We start from the raw sequence: 18756 nt of genomic DNA, 5'->3' as shown, positions 1-18756 counted from the left end.
AGGGGTAAACACAAATACTTCCCGAGGCATTCTGGTTGGTACCGCATTAATATCCGGCAAAGGACACATCCGTAACAGTCGCTAACCCGTGGTGAGTGTCTTTGTGGCTTCATCAACAACTACAACAACAACAACAAAAACTTGGGAAGGGGAAAGTTTATCGCTTCGTCATGTCAAGGATCTATATAAGGAAAGAGATACAAGTCAAAATGCTCTACCGATATCAGTTTCTCAGACGATGATTGAGTTCCAGAAGATACTTATCCGGTTGATTCCCTACCTAAGCTTGGATTCATTTCATTATCACGACTGTTACATGGTCTATGGCTTATGGGTTTTTAATGAACTTAGGCCTTGATGTAGTGAAGCCAACAGCTTCTTGAGGATTTTTTGTTTAACCAAAGCGTTCTTTTTTCATTTTCCAAAGATCTGTCAACCGCGCCCTCGTATGTGGAATCTCTATTAAAAAAGGTTCACTTTTCATCGTCCTCCTATCTCTAATCGTATTCAACGTTATGCTCTATTTAGGTGCATCCTTTTCCGTCCACCATACGCCACACTCCTCTCTCGCACCCTTTGTGTAACCTAAATATTTAATTACGCTTTTGTTATTCAATTTGTGGCATCAATATCTCGTGTTTTACCGCTTTTTTGTTTTGTTTTGTACTTACAATGACATTTATCATTGTTTTTGTTTGCTTTTGTTGTGTTTTGTGTTCATTTGTTATCAACTAGAAGTGAAAATCGCGGACATTATTTGTTATTTATATATGTGTGCGTGTATGTGTAAATATTAATATAAATCAAATATTGAAATTTATGCTACAAATCCTAATTAATAAATATTGAATTAGTGCTTCATTAACTCGATATTTGACAAATAATATGATTGCATATTTATGTGCATTAAAAAAAAATAATAATTCACCAAGCTCGCATACGAAAGAGAGGACTGTAGACTCATGCTGCTTATTCTGACTGGACACTGCCTTCTGGCGTCACGTGCTATTAAATTAGACTTAGTCAGTTTAGCAGATGTAGGAAGGGTGGGTTGGAGGAGGAAACGTTCGAGGGGGTTTTGTGCCCGTGTGCTGCGCTTGCAAGGCTAAGGCTCCAGCTATAACGAGTGATACAGTCATTGGATCTAGAAGCAGCAATGGTTATAGGCACTGGAAAGCTTCTAGTATTTCGACTGCTGAGTGGAGTTTCATCCTCTCTCGGCTGTCGTTTCAAAAACGCCCTATTTCTGAATTTGTTTCAAAAATTTCCCATCTCAGAATTGAGCTGAAGAACACCCTATCTAAGAATTTTTGTTTCATAAGCGCTCCAGCTAATGTCGAAATGTTTTGAATTTGAGCTTAGATAGCGCGCTTTTGAAACAAATTCCGGAATATTCAAATGTTTACTGAGATAGGGCATTTTTGAAACGTCAACTGAGATGAGGTGATATTCCACTCAGCAGTCGATTTAACACCGTTATTTTATAACATAGTTTTGGAACTATTTAGGCCCTTGTTTTTGATAGGGGTTTTCAGTTTGATAGCTAAACAAACTTCTGTAAAAACTATGGACTGATTCAGTCTATATGAGGTACTCACGGACCAGCCAGTTCAACCTCACCATAGGTAATTCTATATTGCGTATTTGAGCCTTTCCTAGAAGCTTAAACTACATCGAACCTAAAACAGTCAGGATAAGCAAATACAATAAGTTGCTTAAATATGAGTCTTCTGATTCTCAATTGCTCAATTGTAGATTTCTCCAATTTGCTTCACGGGAGGCTAGAAGTAAATACGGGGATCCAATGGTTTCGAAATCGTTGGCTGCTCTGATTTAAATAGTGGCAACCAGCTTCTTTGGTCGCAGGCAAAGGCATGAATAAATTTAAAGCTTTTAAACATTCACTTTTCTTCACAAAAATCGACTTCAAAAATACTCCAGCGCACATGTGTCCTCCTTCAAAGAACAAAAATAAAATAAAAATAAAAAAATCGCTATATATAACCAACGTCAAATTTTCCACTCAACTTTCATAAATTATATGCAATAAGTCTACTTAATACGCTGGCACGCCAAAAAGTATGCTTCACAAATTTGCTGTCACATATATTCATATTTAAATTGTTTTCAATGAGCCTCACCATGGCTTACAACATCAACGACACCTAATACTGCAACAAATCATCATCTACTTAATATGTAGAACGGCGCGAAGGAGAATGTATGGTCACATAAGAAATAACAATTCTAAAAGTAAAAATATTTTGACAGTTTTTGTTGGCAGGTTGATGACATTTTTTCTTATTCAGCACCTAAAAGTATGCCTTGCTGAGTAGCGATAAAATACTGCTACGCTTTTTTTGTGAGTTTCAAAGAAGGCAGTGTGCTGCGCTGCTATAAATCAGATGAAGAAAAATTTAAAAATACGAAAAGAAAGTCTAGCACCGTTTTCGTGGAGGGAAAAGTATGTAGTGACAGCCGGAACTTTCATTTTTACAACAATAAAACGCTGACACGTGCCCGAAAAATATTTTCTAGCCTACAATGTATGCGCAAGAAAAAGAGAGTGCCACTTTATATGCCTTTAAGAAAATAAAATTATTATTAAATCAAATAGTAAAACAAAGCATTTACGCCTGAAAGTATGCAGCAAGCAAACAGTCAACCATTGTTACATTGGCGTTTATAAAAGCTTTCATAAATCAATGCCGAACGGGTAGAAGTGTTTGCGGAAACCTAAAAACTTTCATGCGCTTGTGTGCGTGCGTGCGTATGGCTTATATGAAAGCAGATCCGGTAGCAGCAGAAACTTTAAACCGATACATCCGTCAGCAGTTGCCCATTTTAAAGCTGACTGCTTCTTTTTTTGTAACTTTTCGGCGCTGTGGCCTTCTCGTTTTATGCTTTTATCATGCTTGCGCTTTTCCTCATCTTGCATTTTATTTGGTGGGCTTCAGTAACAATTTTAATTGAAAAATTCATGCGCAGCTTAATTAATTTGAACGCATAAATTGTTTGCCTACTTTTAGGCGCCTACAGTTTATGTACTTTCAGACAAGTAAAAGTGATTTTAATGAGTCTTCTGCATCCGTTTATCTGTTGCTCTTAAAGTAGCAACAAAAATGATTTGGTTTGCGTTTCTTTTTGTTTTTCTTTCACTTATTTATTCTCTTTGTCTTTGATCTGCGTCTTATCTGCACTTAGCTCTTTTTGTTGCTTTGTAACATAATCCAACATTCTTGTGGCTGACCCAATTTTCATGGCAGCGCTGTTTGTGGCCAATGGTTACAGCAGAATTCCACTTGAGTGGTTAGTGTGAATCAGAGGAAGCAGGAGAAAGGAAGAAGTTGCAGATAAAAAAGATTTGACGTATGATTTGATAAAGTGAAAGGAAAATAGTTTGTCGGCTTAAGTCTAATGCGAAACTTCGGTTGATTTGTAAAGGTTTGTAGATTTAAATGGGAGGCTAAGGTCGGTGGAAGCTCTATGAGGTATGAAGAAGCATAGCACTTCTCTGAAATATATACTTTCTCTTTCCCATCATACTTTCTTTGCAATATCTTATTTCACAATAACTTAATGCAATTTATCTCCTCTCTTTTCAGCTGGGCTGTCTCCACGGTTATGACGCGTGAGAATTTAATTCCACGCTCTCGCCCACTCGCCACTAATGGCGTTACCGAATCTAGTCAAGAAACTGAGACAATTGCTGCTCTTATACCTTTTTGGGATATGGCAAATCATCGTGAAGGACGCGTAACTTCCTACTTTAATGTTGGCACTCAAGAGATGGAGAGCACTGCTCAAGCCAATTTCAAGGCTGGTGAACAGATTTTTATACACTATGGCGATCGTTCGAATGCAGATTTGATGATACATAATGGGTAAGTAGCTCCTTTGTATTCTCTTGTGATTTAAAGCAGACGGGAGCTTTGATTTCGTATTATCGCTTCGAGTTGTAAAGCCTTAGAATGGAACTCTCTTTCATGCAGCAGTCTTTTCACGCTACTGCAGGATTGGCCGACAACGATCGTGGGTCGGACATTATTCAAAAAGAGAATTAAACCTTTGTTTCGAAGCCGTGATTTGACTGCATAGAAACCCTCAGCTGATCGCTTTTTAGTATCGATTTAGAGATCAACTCAGATTTGTTGGACTAAAAGGGAGGTATGCTCCAAGAAGGGGCTAAACGATTGCCCTACCTAGTACTGAAGGTGCCCAAGGGGCTTGGCCTTGCTTCACATGCAGAGTAGCATCTTTCTCATTTCTATTCCTTATGTGAGAAATAACCAATTAGCATCTTTTGACAATTTCCAAGTTTAGAGGGCCAAAACAAGAAAGCACATCTCTAGTACTCAGATCTAAATGTGAAGTTCAGAAGACTCTGTTGAGTCGATATTTGAGATTTCAGGTAATCCATGACGCACATTGCCACTGTAGTACCTTTCTCTTCCTGGTGTTGTTGTTTAGCGCAAAAAACACCCCCCGAAAGTTTTAGAGGGTTGATAGGTTTTTGCCCGATATTGTGCAGATGTACTATGTGACCAACCACTTAAAGCACTAGCCCGAATTCCTCGGAAATGCTTGGATATGATGACGTCGAATTTGCTCTCTTTTTGTAGGAAAGCGCTAACTATAGAATTTTCTTCTAAGCAACAATTAATTATGCTTGTAGCTTTTGCGGTGTTCCCTTTTGCAGTCTTATCTCTCGAGCTGATCTCTTCTTTCCCTCCACGCCAGTTGACCGTGTATACATAAGTGAGCTAAAGCCACAGATTCCTTGATTGGATATAGTTTGCCTTGAATTGCGCCATAGACGAAGTTCTGGCTTTTTATTTATTTTCGGTACCACGGCAATATTGGACTGTGCCTAATCGAGCTCCACTTCTGGCGAAGCTCGTCAGATTTGAATGTGGAACATTCTGCTTCTTAGGAATACAAAGTACCGAACAAAGAGTGCCGTGGCGTATGAGGTCATTTTGATGTCGTCACAACATTCCGCCCGTTGCTCTGAGGTAGCAAGTGCAAATCTATTGTACCATCTCTCTCGAGATGCACTTGTATTTTAAAGGAACAATCGTACGGCTGCTTCCTACTTAGAAAACAGCTCACAGTCCTCGACCTTTTATATTCCTTTCCGGATGGTTAGGCTTCTAATGCACTCTTCGGGGACCCACGTGACTACGGAGAGGATACCTCCGTCAACCTAAGTATTTTGGTGCACCTATAGGCTCGAAGGCATTTCTTTTGCTTGGGCTTCACTGTCTTCGTCTGGCTCTAACATTGTGAAGTTATGGTATGCTTTTATAAACCTTTTGAGAATTGCAAACCAATGAAATTTTGAGGAATTCAGTACATATTTTCATTAAATAAACTTGGCGGCCACCGTTGTGTGATGGTAGCGTGCTCCACCTACCACACCGTATACCCTGGGTTCACACCCCGGGCAAAGCAACATCAAAATTTAAGGTTTTTCAATTAGAAGAAAATTTTTCTAAACGGGGTCGCCCCTCGGCAGTGTTTGGCAAGCGCTCCGGGTGTATTTCTGCCATGAAAAGCTCTCAGTGAAAACTCATCTGCCTTGCAGATGCCGTTCGGAGTCGGCATAAAACATGCAGCCGATTTGTAGGGAAAATCAATAGGAGCACGACGCAAATTGGAAGAGAAGTTCGGCCTTAGAACTCTTCGGAGGTTATCGCGCCTTACATTTATTTTTTTTTAAACTTACTCAAACTAGATGCAGTTTTTTTTAGTTCTTTCTTTTACAGTTTAAGTTACATTGTTTTTTATTTTTCTCTTTTCTCCCTTCTCCCACACAGCTTCGTCAATCCCGACAATCCAAAAGATTACGTTTGCATCAAACTCGGTCTTGGCAATTCAGATCCACTATTCACACAACGTGCCAAACTCTTGGAAATGATGCAAATTTTAAAGAATACCGAACTAAGAGTGTTGCCACCACCCACTTTTATCTCACCCGAGCTCCTCGCATTCGTGCGCGTTTTCAACATGAATGAACAACAATTGGAACACTGGATTAGTTCTGAGCGTGCCATGGATTTATTGCATATCGATTGTGCACTCGAAACAACGCTGGAATCGAAGACATGGCAGTATTTGCAAACACGCCTTATGCTTTTGTTACGCGTTTTTCCTACCACGCTCGAGGCGGACGAGAAGCAGCTGGCTGCGTACAAGAAAGATGAACTATTCCTGTGCTATGTGGAGGCGATGGTGCTGCAATATCGTATATTGGAGAAACGTATATTAACGGCAGCGCTCGATTATGCCAAGCAACGCATTAAAGTTTAAACGGAAGGTGGATGGTGAGGAGAAGATGCTTGTGTACAGGGCGAGTAGAAGAGCCAAAGATAAAGCAGCAGTTTTATGTGTTTGAAGACAAAGTCGTGCAACATAAATTTTCACAAGCAAGAACAAAGTGTTGACGGAGCGTGACAAATTATTAGTGGCCATTATTTAATAACGTTTAAAGCTCAAGCAAAAATTTGTTTAAGATTTAATATTGTTCAGTTAAGTTTATGCGTATCTTAAGTGTTGTTTTGAAAAGAATTTTGTGAAACCAGTTAACCAAATCATAAATTTAATTTTATTTTATTTTCAAATCTCCATTTGAATACTACATTTCGTTAAAATGAAATTTAATATTTTTTATTATTTTAAATAATTTTAAAACAAAATTGTTTATGTTAATTAATTAATTAAGTTCACAATTTTTTAGTTCTGTTCTATATTTTTTTAATTTTTTGTTTTTAATTTTTATAAAATTTTTTTTACATCCATTTTTTAGGTATTTTGTTTCATTTTTATTTTTTTAATTTTTATACATAAATACTTTTTTCATATTTTTTTAAATATTTATTTTAATAAAATTTTTTTTTTCAAACTTGTTTGCTTTTGAACATTTTTAATGGTTATCACTCACCTTTTCCTTTTAATTTAAATGTATTTATTTTTGGTATATTCATGTATTTAATTTTAAAATAAATTTTTTTAAATATTTTTTCCAAATTTTTCCTAAATATTTAAGATTTATTTTTTATTTTTTTTCTGATATAATTTTTTTTAAATTATTTAAAACTATTTTTAAGCATACATTTTTATATTGATTTTTTATTTATTTATTTTAAAGTTATTGCGGTTTTAATATTTTATATTTATAAGTTTTTTTTTTAAACGACGAAATTTTGTTAGTTTTTTAGTATTTTATGAAATAGGTTTTTTAATAATATATTTAAAAGTGTTTTTTCTAAACAGCGAAATCTTGTTAGTTTTTTTTAATATTTTATGAAATAGTTTTTTTAATATTATTTCGTAGTTTTTTTTTTTAATATATTTACTTGTTTTTTTTTTAAATAATATTTTTTATTTGCGTTGTTTTTTTTGTTTAAATTAAAACAACTAAACTGTGCCAGTATTTTCTTTTTTTTATAAATTTTTTTTAATTTTTTTTTAACTTTCTAGTCTTAGTCGAATCTCATATTTTTCTTAATTTTGTTCACGCCCTCTTTATCTTATCATGTTTCTAATAAGAATTGCTTTGTTAAGTCATACTAACATAAAAATGTTTTAAGAAAGCGTTTTTCAAATTGTTATTTAATAGTCGCAAAAATATAAAAATGCAGTTTAAAAAAAAAAATAAGCAAAAAAAAAACTAATTTAATAATATAAAATATATTTATTTTTGCATTGCTTCAAAATGTATCGCGTTTCATTGTACATTAAAAAAAAATTATAAGGTAATCTGGGCTGACTGGCCAACTCCGCACAGTCAAGGTTCTATTTTTGTTTTGACTTAGAATTTTAAATACAAATTTCGAGATCAAAGAGGTTTTGAATGAGAATAAAAATATATTTTTGTCAAATATTTTTCTATGCTCACCAGAGCATACGAAACAAAATTTTAGAAAAATATTTGACAAAGAGATATTGGCTTTAGTGCTGAAAATCAGCACCGCAGAAAGTTGTTCTTAGAATAAAAAAAAAAAAAAAAAATATGTAAAAGTAAAAAAAAGACGAACAAGAGAATAAAATATAAAAAAAAAAAAATAAAAATAAATTTTAAAAAATAAAAAAAAAAATCCCTAAAAGAATATAAAAATGTAAAAGTAAATAAAAAGATGAACAAGAGAAAAAAAATTTAAAAAAATATAAAAAAATTTTAAATATATAAAATATAAAAAAAAATATAAAAAATACAAAAAAGAATATACAAATGTAAACGCAAATAAAAAGATGAACAAGAGAAAAACAACAAAAAATATAAAAAAATTAAAAATATATATAAAAAAATATATATATAAATAATGTAAAAAAACAAAAAATATAAAATATAAAGAAAACTTAAACAAATTTTCATAATATAAAAAAATAAAAATTTGGAAAAAAAAAAATATGTAGAAACAAACAAAAAAAAACTTAAAAAAATGACGTTTGTACCTCACAAAGCTATGCCGAATCAAGAATATATTAGGTCGTGAGGCTAAAATGCAGTTCTATACAGTCCTTTGTTAAATTTCAAAGAATCCGTTCTTGACAAATGACAAACAAAGAGAAATGTGTTTTCATACGCAGAAGCTAATTCTACTCACATACATGAATATGAATCACAAATGTGACTTGAGTTATGCATATAATGTAAAATCAAATTTCAGTTTATGATGAATTTCGACACATTTCAATGGTTTCATGCCGCTTCTGAAGTTTGTGTGAACAAAAGCTATTTAGGACACGGTCAATCGTTATTGAAGAGCTGTTTATAGATTTACACTTACAGGATATGTCTATATGTATAAGTGTTTATTTGCATTGCGACTTTGACAATTTAATGCGATTGTTGGCATTATTAATACTTGTCGTCAAGCTGCCATTTTGACAAATATGATTTGTGTATACAAACAAACCAATAAGCTCAGGATTTTGAATGTCGGTATGTTTGATGCGTATTTGCATGTAATCGCATATAAGTTACAGTTATGATATTTGTTGTTGATATGCTGTTAACCTTTTTAGCTCATATTTGAATTAGCTATACAGGGTGTTGTTAAACGAACGAATTAAGAATTTTAGTATTTTTTTGCGCTCGGGCGCCATTTTTATGTATTTATGACGCAATATTTATTTTTACAGTGAAAATTTATTAACAAATATATATATATATTTCTAATATACTTTAATCCTCTAGCGAACTCACACATTCTTAAAATTTGCATTTAAAATAGAAAAGTGTTGTCCTCGATATTTGTATTAAGCAACATTTATTTTTATACGATCAACTTTGCAAGTCACTGCATGCCTTAACAAATATTCAACGCATATTTAAGCTGCTTTGGCATGCATCTGACAGTTAAGTATTTTTGTGACTGACAACTAGAGTTGTGCTTTTTCGTTCGTTTCAGAGATTCGAATCTTTCGTTCTTTTTCTGATGAACGAACAAGTTGTTCTTTTTGTTCATCTGTTCTTTTTTTTTTTCAAGCAAATTTGATCACTGCTGCTCGCACTCGCGAAAAAAGCCAACAAGTATAGATGGGGGTGTGTATGCAGCAATGCTTTGTGTAGGTATATTTAAATGAGTAATGAATAAATAAGTTAATATATATATGTATAATTAACTTCAAAAAAAGTTACAAATTTTGGAAGATTCAGGAAATTGAAAGAGTACAGACACAAATTGTAAATATGAACTTTTCAAGTTTAATAAATGTAATGATTAGTTTCTTACAAAACATGTTTTTCATAAATAGTCCATACATATATTGTTGTAGCAGTGCCACACACATATCTTTAGTGTAAGTGGCATCATCGACATTCGTGCTCACTGTGAATTTCTGCGTATGTATGTATGAATTTACAATGTTCGCGAACGAGAAGAGAGAAAGAATAACATTAGATAAAACGAACTAAAAGAACAAATGAATTAAAAGAACAAAAAGAACCGAAATCGAAGATCTAGTTCACTTGTTCAGTTGAGAGACCCGGTCAATTGAACAAGTTCAGAACGAAACGACCCAGCTCTACTGACAACAGCAGTTTTTGAGCATAAATTCATATTTATTATATAAATTGCCTTAATATATTTTTTTATATTGTTGTAAACTTTATTGACTAATACTGAAGCTAAAAGCATTAAAAGTTGCATAATAGCAAAACATAAATTTTATTTAACTTTTTTAAATGTTCGATTTTTTTTGTACATATGTATACTATATGTATTTTTTTTTGCTTTTGGCTTGATGTTGCACATGTGGCATTTTACGACATTTACGCATTTACAAGCTAATATGGCTAGAACCACAAATATTTGTTATTAAACATACATACATATACTCCGTGTCAGTTGAATAGGTAGACTTTTTGATACTCAGTGAAGCTTTTATGGCAGAGTTAAGCCTGTTGTCATTATAAAACAAAAACGTCCCCAGAGGCTTAGAGCAGTGTTGCACATATTGACAGTTCTTCACTGGATTTTAATACGACGGATGTTGAAAATTGATGCAATGGGGATTGAACTGAAACGCGAAAAAGGTGGGACAAAAAGCAAATAATAGAGGACGATTGTGAAAAAGTGAAACGAAAAGTTTGAAGAGTGAAGAAAAGACAGATAAAGTATGAAGTGTATGCAGTTGTGAGAATTATGTATATAGTGACTAGCAAAACTAGATCTCGAAAAGTGGGGGAGTATACATACAACATAGACATACAAAGCACATTCTTCTAATAGAGGCTTTTAAGCTATCAAAAGACTTCGAAACCATAAAGCACGCGGGGCTTTTAAAGATCATAGTTATCTCCTTTTGGTCAAGCTTAAACAATGTAGTCTACTCCTTTTTATCAACTGAGTTTTGAGTTCCTACACGGACATTTACTTGATTTCGGCTGCACATATTTCAGAAAAGTTCAAACTTGTTTTGATGTTACGATTGTCTTAGTGTCCTGCTCGGGCGCCATTTGTATGCTTTTAGTGGCATTATTTATTGTTGTTGTTTCTTCTTGGTTTTTACGTAGCTTCCATATATTTTTTGACTTAAGAATTAATAAAAGTGTTCCCAAGCCGTAAGAAGAAAGGGAGACCCAAAGCTGCTCATGTTTCCAAAATAAGGGCTATTCCTTCGGGGAAAAATATGAAAAAAAAAAACAAAGAAAATACGAAAAAAAAATGTTCCTAAATGTTTGCCTTGAATCTTGCAGCAGAAAGGGTGCAACCTTTTTCAAATTGTTTAAAGGTCGATCTTTGTGGTTTACACACCAAAAGTCATTGACCTTGGTCAAACTGAGTCAGAGTTATTCTAGAGAAGCGGGGTGGGAAAAGGGGTGTGGTAGCGCTCACTTTCTCACAGTTGTTCATGTTATTGATCTAATGAAGCTTTAGGGCCTAGTAATGAGAAGACAAAGTTAGTTTTCCTTTAGTCCTCCTACGCGTTTTGACGTTCTCACGTCTTCCTCAAGGACTCTGATAATTAAATTTTAAAAACATTGTATTAAGAGTAAACACAAATGCAATCATATAACATGAAATCCGACTCCCTGAAGTTGAAGTGAAAGCATCGAAACGCGTAGGGGGGGAGGGGGGTGAAGAAAGTTTAAGTTTGCCTTCTCATTTAAGTAAAAATTTGGCACAACAAGAGAACAATATTTGTTTTAGTTGAATAGTTTCAGTATTGTAGCGAACTAAGAATTTTCGCAGGCGGAGGAGCGGCACTGCCAACCTTCCTAAACAATTTGACTGCCTTATACTAAATATCATAGATTTATATCAATATACTCATGAATATACCAATAAAAAAAAATTTTAAAATTATTGGTTCTAGAAGGGCGTAGGATCTCTTCAGGTTTTTCGATAAAACATTGCCAGGAGAGCCTTCCAGATTGTAAGCTATCTGGGGTAACGCTCTTTTCCACTTTAAGTCGCTTATATCAGCTTCACTTGTATGTTTGTATGTATGTAAATCCAATTTTTTGTACGAAATAAGAAAAAAAAGGTTACGTTTACGCACAGGTACCCATCTTTTCAGGTGGAATTGAGTGTAATTTTTCCTATCAAATTCCTACTTTAACTTAAGCTTCGGTTTCACTAAGTTTCCAGTGCTGAGCCATAAAAGGTGTATCTACTCAAGTGACGCAGAGTGTACTATATGCATAGTCGTATGTGGAATAAGAAATATGTATTTGGGGGAAAATGTTTTTTTACTGGAAATCATTTATTCAAATGCAAATAAATGCAAGCGCACGCACGCAAACACACGCACTTATTGGTATCGGAGTAGAGTTAGGGCTAACAGCTTGTTGCTATTAAACTAATTGCCACATTTGTTGGTTAAATAAATATGTGAAATTGTATGTATGTAGTAAATGTATTTTAAGCTGTTATATGTCATGCTTTTCACTTTACGTTTTCCGCTTAACTGCGCCAAAAGCTATTTAAATATTTTGCACAGCGCCTGGGAACTAACAACATGACAAAATGACTGACACAATTCGTACGAGTGAATAAATATATAATTAAATGCACACAAACATACATATGTACATGCATAGGTGCAATGATAAATATTATTATGGAAATTTCATATTAATTGCTTAGTGAAAAAAAGGGCAAAATGTTAACATTCAACAATCAACTTCATATAATTTATATGTATGTATGTATGTGTAAATGCAACAAATATGATATACAGTTAAACAAAATTATTGCATGTCCGAACACTTTATAGTTAAACTAACACATACACACACATAAAAAAACACACAAACATACACACCATAGTCTGTCAGTTTGCTGTAATGCTTGTCATACATACGCTTCATTCGATCGCTTGTACATGTTCGGGGCGTATGAGTAAATTTTGGCTTGAGGGTTATTCCAGTGAAATGGATGAAAACGTTCACATAACAAATATTGTATGAAATTAGTAAAACAGATATGCCAATGCCTCAAGGTACAGTTCTATCAATTTATTTATTTATAATTCTTCAATAACCACATACAGATTCTGTTGATAAGACGGCTGTTAGGAATCAAGAGGCTGACTCAGCGAATGTACAAAAACCAAATCAAATAAATACGGCGAAATCATAAACTGCGCTGAAGGACTAATAAAAATGCAATGTCGAAATTGAAGCATCACTTATCGAAATGTAAACATCTTTGCCCACGGCAGTGTACAGTAGTTTGACTCAATAATTATGGTTGCCATATTAACCATTCGACTTTTACTGGTGGAAACTCGTGCTACCAGACTGAATTGCAGCATTTTTTATTGTTTCCTAAGAGATTTTTAACCAAAGGGCTTTTAAATAGATAGCATCAACTTGGCCACATACGGTGATAATCAAAGACTAAAACATAAGAAAAAGGCGTCCAAAATCTGCAAGCTCGAAGGTTTAAGAGGTCAAGAAATCGTTAAAAATAATACATGGAACGTTTGTATACAAAAAATGTACGTTAATTTTCAACCACGTAATTTAGTTGATACGATACTAGGTATAAGCATGATAAAAATATAGAAAGGTAATTCCACTTCTTCTTCTTCTACGCCATTGCCGCCATTTGACATAAACTGTAATATGACATTCCCTTTTGAAACAATGTTACCATATTCTTAAAAATAAATGCTCCGTCTTTTTCTATCAATTTATTGTTCTATGTTTTTTTTTGACGTCGACAAGCTATTCTAGGCAGGTAAGTATTAAATGCAACACCCGTCCAAAAACACAAGATCTGAAACAGCCGCAAAATAAGTATCTTGCTAGTACGTACTCCGCATATATCCGTTCTCCCAATAATCAAAAGGTCGGAATATATGTTGTATCCAGTGCACAAAGAAGACGAAATGTCGGAGAGGCCACAAATAAACTGCTTAGCAATGGTTTGCAGGATGCTTTTCTCACTTAAGAGATCGGACTTAAAGAAGCACTATTCGCTACTGATTTGCCTTTACTTTTTGGATGCGGCATTTTAGTTGTATTTAAACCAGTTTGCACCTTTAAGTAGCTCTATTAATATCTATTCTTTATATATTCTATTGTTATAACCCTCCCTACTGAACTCGGAATCTCTGCTAAACAACTTTACCAACTATTCCACAGCGGTATCACAAATAACTATCTTATTTGCCAAAATTACTCCACACAGAACAGAAACGTCATATCATCATCATCATCCCTCGCGGCTAATTTTTTTCCATTCGCGTTTTTCGTTTTTCTACATTGATCACATTGCTGAATTTACCAGGCACGCAGAACTACAAAAGCAGACAATTTTCACTAATACGTCTGCGTGTGTGTGTAAATTTTGTTACTTCCGCAAAACGACCATTGCATACTTTTAGGCCGTTGGTTTCAAGTGCAAATGACTACTGTAAATTTGTGTATATCTGTTGAACCAAGCCAAATGACAAAGTTTTTGTTCTTGCAATATATAGGTACGTACCTCTAGATTAATCCACAATTTAATATAAAGTTCCATTATTAACCCTTCAAGGAAAAAATCTGAATTTATCGGTACGCAAAAGACCCAGCAACTGAATTGCCCTATATCTCTTGAACCAAGCAAGATTTTCTAAAAGTTTTGTTCGTGTTATATAGCTTTCTGCTCGTTGATTGAGACACAGTTTGATTCCAGGCTCCATCGATAACAGTTCAAGAGATATACACAAAAGGAACAGTAATAATCGAAAAACCGATTAATACACTTAGCGCCTTAACCGTTAGCACTAGAATCTTTAAGCAAATTGTGGCTTAATCTATAGGCAGGTGGCAATATAACACAACAACAAAAAATTTGAAATTTGGCTTAGTTAAAGAGATATGCACAATAATCGACTTAAACGTCGGTAGTTGTCGGTAAACCGATTATTCTGTATATCTCGAGCAGCAAGCGAAATTCCAAAAAAAAAGTTTTCGCAGTATATAGCTAACTTCTTGCGGATTAATCTACAATTTGATATAAAGCTCCATCATTAACCCTTGAAGGAAATAATTGAATTTACCGGTACACAAATGGCCCAGCACCTAAATTGTCTTATATCTCTTGAACCAAGCAAAATTTTCCAAACTTTTTGTTGCCTTATATAGCTACGTATTTGTAGATTAAGACTCAGCTTGATTCAGGGTTCTATCAATAACGGTTTAAGCGCTATGTACGATTTTCCATTTATTGAAAACTACGGACCTGTTCACCGATTATTGTATATATCTCGAGAACAAAGAAAAACTTCAAAATTTTTGTTGTTACGTTCCATTGCCACCTGCCTATAGATTAATGCACAATTCGATTCAAGGTTCTAATGCTAACGGTTAAAGCGCTAAGTGCATTAATCGGTTTTTCGATTATTAGTGTTCCTTTTGTCTATATCTCTTGAACTGTTATCGATGGGGCCTTGAATCAATTTGTGTCTTGATCAACATCTTGCTTGGTTCAAGAGATATGGGGCAATTTTAGTTGCTGGGTTATTTGTTTACTGATAAATTCACACTTTTGCCTTAAAGGGTTAATGGTGGAACTTGATATCAAATTGTGGACTAATCTAGAGGTAGGTAGCTGTATATTGCAAAAACAAAAACTTTGACGTTTGGCTTGGTTTAACAGATATACACAAATTTACAATAGTCATCTGAGTCATTTGCACTTGGAACCAACGGCCTAAAAGTATGCAATGGTCGAGTTAGAGGAAGCAACTAAATTTGACACATACACGCACACGGATTAGTGAAAATTTTCTGCTTTTGTAGTTCTGCGAGCCTGGTAATTTATCAATGTGATCAATGTAGGAAAACGTAAAATGCGAATGGAAAAAATTAGCCGCGATGGATGATGATGATTTCTGTTCTGTTTGGAGTAATTTTGGCAAATACCGATAGTTATTTCTTATACCGCTGTGGAATAGTTGGTAAAGATGCTTAGCAGATATTCCGAGTTCAGTAGGGAGGGTCGCCTTCCATAAAGGATTTAAAAAAAGCACAGAGTTGTGGAAAAGTAGACAGTTTGATGGTACGTCTCTTGCTGAAGTGCAATATAATCATCGGGATCAGGGGATAAAAAAGGCTTAAGGTACGGAAGCCGCCATATGCATAAGTATGTGGATCGAGCCCTAAGGCCACCTACAGTATTAAAGGCAAAGAATGATGGTATAACAAGAGTGACTGGATGCACATTTCTTGGGTCTGCAGATATGCACCCACGTGTGGGCCCAATGCCAAATGGAGATGAACTAGGAAAACAGTTGAACGAGTTCGAGTTCCGTTTGTAGTGCATGTAAGCCCAAGTACTACTTTTGTGGTACTTCACGCTTTGGTTGCGTTGCTAAACCCTTGCAGCGTCATAAGTTAAAAATGAAACGCCTTGCCTGTTTCTTCGCATTGAATTGGCTAAAGCGTCTATGTTAAATAGTGGCTGCCAAACTCAGCACAACAAATAGGTTTCGAGATCGGTGAATACGATTTCCAAATATATTAAACGAGCTGCTGGCCTCAAAATTGGCCAGAGCTTGTAGTTGTACCTATGTGAAGAAGCTGAATATACCAGTTAGAATTTAAAGCGGGCCACTCTGACATACGCATACATACTGCGGCTCAGTCTCCTTACGACTTGGCACACTGCCAGGAAGGTCGGAAGAGTAAAGATTACTTGCGGTCACAACACGCCAGATTGCGCTACTTCCGTCAGTAAACAACTCAAATTTATAGGTTGCTCAGATCGCCCAAACTAAAGTCCATTATGTGAAGATTGAAGACTCGGAGGAAATTTAGACCGATAATTTCACGCTTGAGTTTTTATGCTCAATCCGGACGGCATATTCCGAAGCTTTGATTACACGCCTGTACACTGATCTTCAAAGTATAAGGAATCCGATGCTCCATCCACGACTCCTACTTACCCGTCTTTTGAAGGCAAGAAGACTTATAGAGTCCCACGTCGTCAAAGCTGATCTTTTGCTCGATGGTCAGGCTTAGACCACCGCTGGCGACACAAAAATTTTAATTGATAGATCCGGGATATGGCAGAAATCAGGCAGCAGAATTATTTGGAAGGGTATTGTGGAATTGATAAAGCTCGTTTGCATCTTCTGCACTACAACAAAACATGGATGGGAAACTTTTAACAAGGAATGGCATAAACAGTTTTGAGCGTCTGCCGTTTTCAAATCGTTTATTGTGCAAGACACACGTAGAAATTGAACCTAGAATCTCCATTAAGCAACTTTACGAAATATGGTTCTAAAACCCACAGATCAAAAAACTCGCGTTTTTCGCATCTACATTGATGAATTTTACCAAGCGCGCAGAACTATAAAAGCAAACAATTTTCACTAATGCGTATGGCTGTGTGTGTCGATTGCTTCCTAACTCAAAACGAACGTTGCATACTTTTAGGCAGATGTTATATGTTCCAAATGTCCCACATCACTACTGTAAATTTGTATATACCTGTTGAACCAAGCCAAATGACAAAGTTCTTGTTTTTGCAATAGATACGCATACTGTTGTAAATTAATCCACAATTTGATATCAAGTTCCATCATTAACCCTTCAAAGTAAAAATGTGAATTTATTGGTACACAACTGACCCAGCTTATAACATTTGAATAAAAATTTAAAATTTTACCAAAAATAAGGAACTAAGCCATACATCGCCACAAAATGTTTTCAGCTTCACAAAGAAAATTTATTTTTGAAACGAAATCATAAAAAAAACTACAAAAAAAAATTGTGGTCACAATTTTTTAATATCACAAAATTTTTGGGTAAATCATTGTTTTGGATTTTAAGAAATTCTTGGCTATACTTCACCTTCTGTTATCGTTCGAATCGAAACTGTCGAATAAATAACGCAAATATTCAGTAAAGTAAACTGTTCTTTATTTACAACACTATCATGGTGGTAGTACTTTACAATTAAATTACTCTCATACTTAACTTACAACGTTAAAATCAAACTGGTTGACCATTACTTTGACTGCGTTGCTTTTATGCTCTCAATTTGCCACGTTCACCAACATCTCCCAAGGCCTAGACTTTTTGCTAACAACCCCCTCGATTAGTTGCTTAATTATGTCTCCTTTCTGTATTTGGTATTGGATTTGACCACATTCACGTATATCGGTAGTTTATGTTAGGCCATATGCGCTTTTTACTGCTGTTTATATGTGTGTGTTTATGTCCTGCTACTAATGTTGTCCAGCATTAATTACTAGCGTAATAGTGACGTTTCTGATGAAATTACAAAAAATTTTAATACCAAAAAATTTCATTAAAATTTAAACAAAAGAAGGGCATTGTGGAATTGATAAAGCGCGTTTGCGTTTGGATGGGAAACTTTTAGCAAGGAATGGCATAACCAGCTTTGAAATCGTTTATTGTGCAAGACCATCTAAAAATTCAACCTAGAATCTGCACTAAGCAACTTTACGAACTATAAATAAATATATGGTCCTAAAACCAACAAATCAAAATATGCCGTCGTCGCCGCGGACAATTTTTTTCCATTCGCGTTTTTCGCATCTACATTGAAGTTACACGCATAGGTACCATAATACCACGCAACAGCACACCCTACGATCAGGATGCTAAGCGTGTGACTTATTTAGTTCAATAGGATAAAGTCGCTGACGCGGCACACGCGTAACCATCGATCAGGTCACCTTACGTTAGTTATGGGAATCACACGCTAAGAAATTCCTGTCTACACGCGCGAGCAGTTCTGGGTAAAGCATGGGAACTGCAATGTAAGCATTTTAGTT

General features: G+C 34.9%; 2 protein-coding genes across 11 annotated transcripts in view; one reads left to right on the top strand and one right to left on the bottom strand.

The window, feature by feature from the left end:
- Setd3 (SET domain containing 3) overlaps nucleotides 1-7172 on the top strand; it is a 67071-nt gene extending 59899 nt beyond the window's left edge. Inside the window, exons 2-3 of one of the 2 annotated variants that reach the window (XM_067780032.1) lie at nucleotides 3606-3884; nucleotides 5820-7172. In XM_067780032.1, the coding sequence (XP_067636133.1) occupies nucleotides 3606-3884; nucleotides 5820-6312 (772 nt within the window). In that variant the 3' untranslated portion in view covers nucleotides 6313-7172. The remainder of the gene's footprint in view (nucleotides 1-3605; nucleotides 3885-5819) is intronic. The other variant, XM_067780033.1, reaches the window with a different exon arrangement.
- The window catches only part of LOC137248986 (serine-rich adhesin for platelets), a 594115-nt gene that overhangs the window by 35438 nt on the left and 539921 nt on the right, over nucleotides 1-18756 (bottom strand). The gene's annotated exons all lie outside the window — the stretch shown is intronic.

The sequence above is a fragment of the Eurosta solidaginis genome, chromosome 4 (assembly GCF_040869045.1).
Source record: "Eurosta solidaginis isolate ZX-2024a chromosome 4, ASM4086904v1, whole genome shotgun sequence".
Taxonomy (NCBI): Eukaryota; Metazoa; Arthropoda; class Insecta; order Diptera; family Tephritidae; genus Eurosta; species Eurosta solidaginis.
Note: the sequence above shows the minus strand (reverse complement) of the source record. Positions and strands in the feature narration are given on the sequence as shown.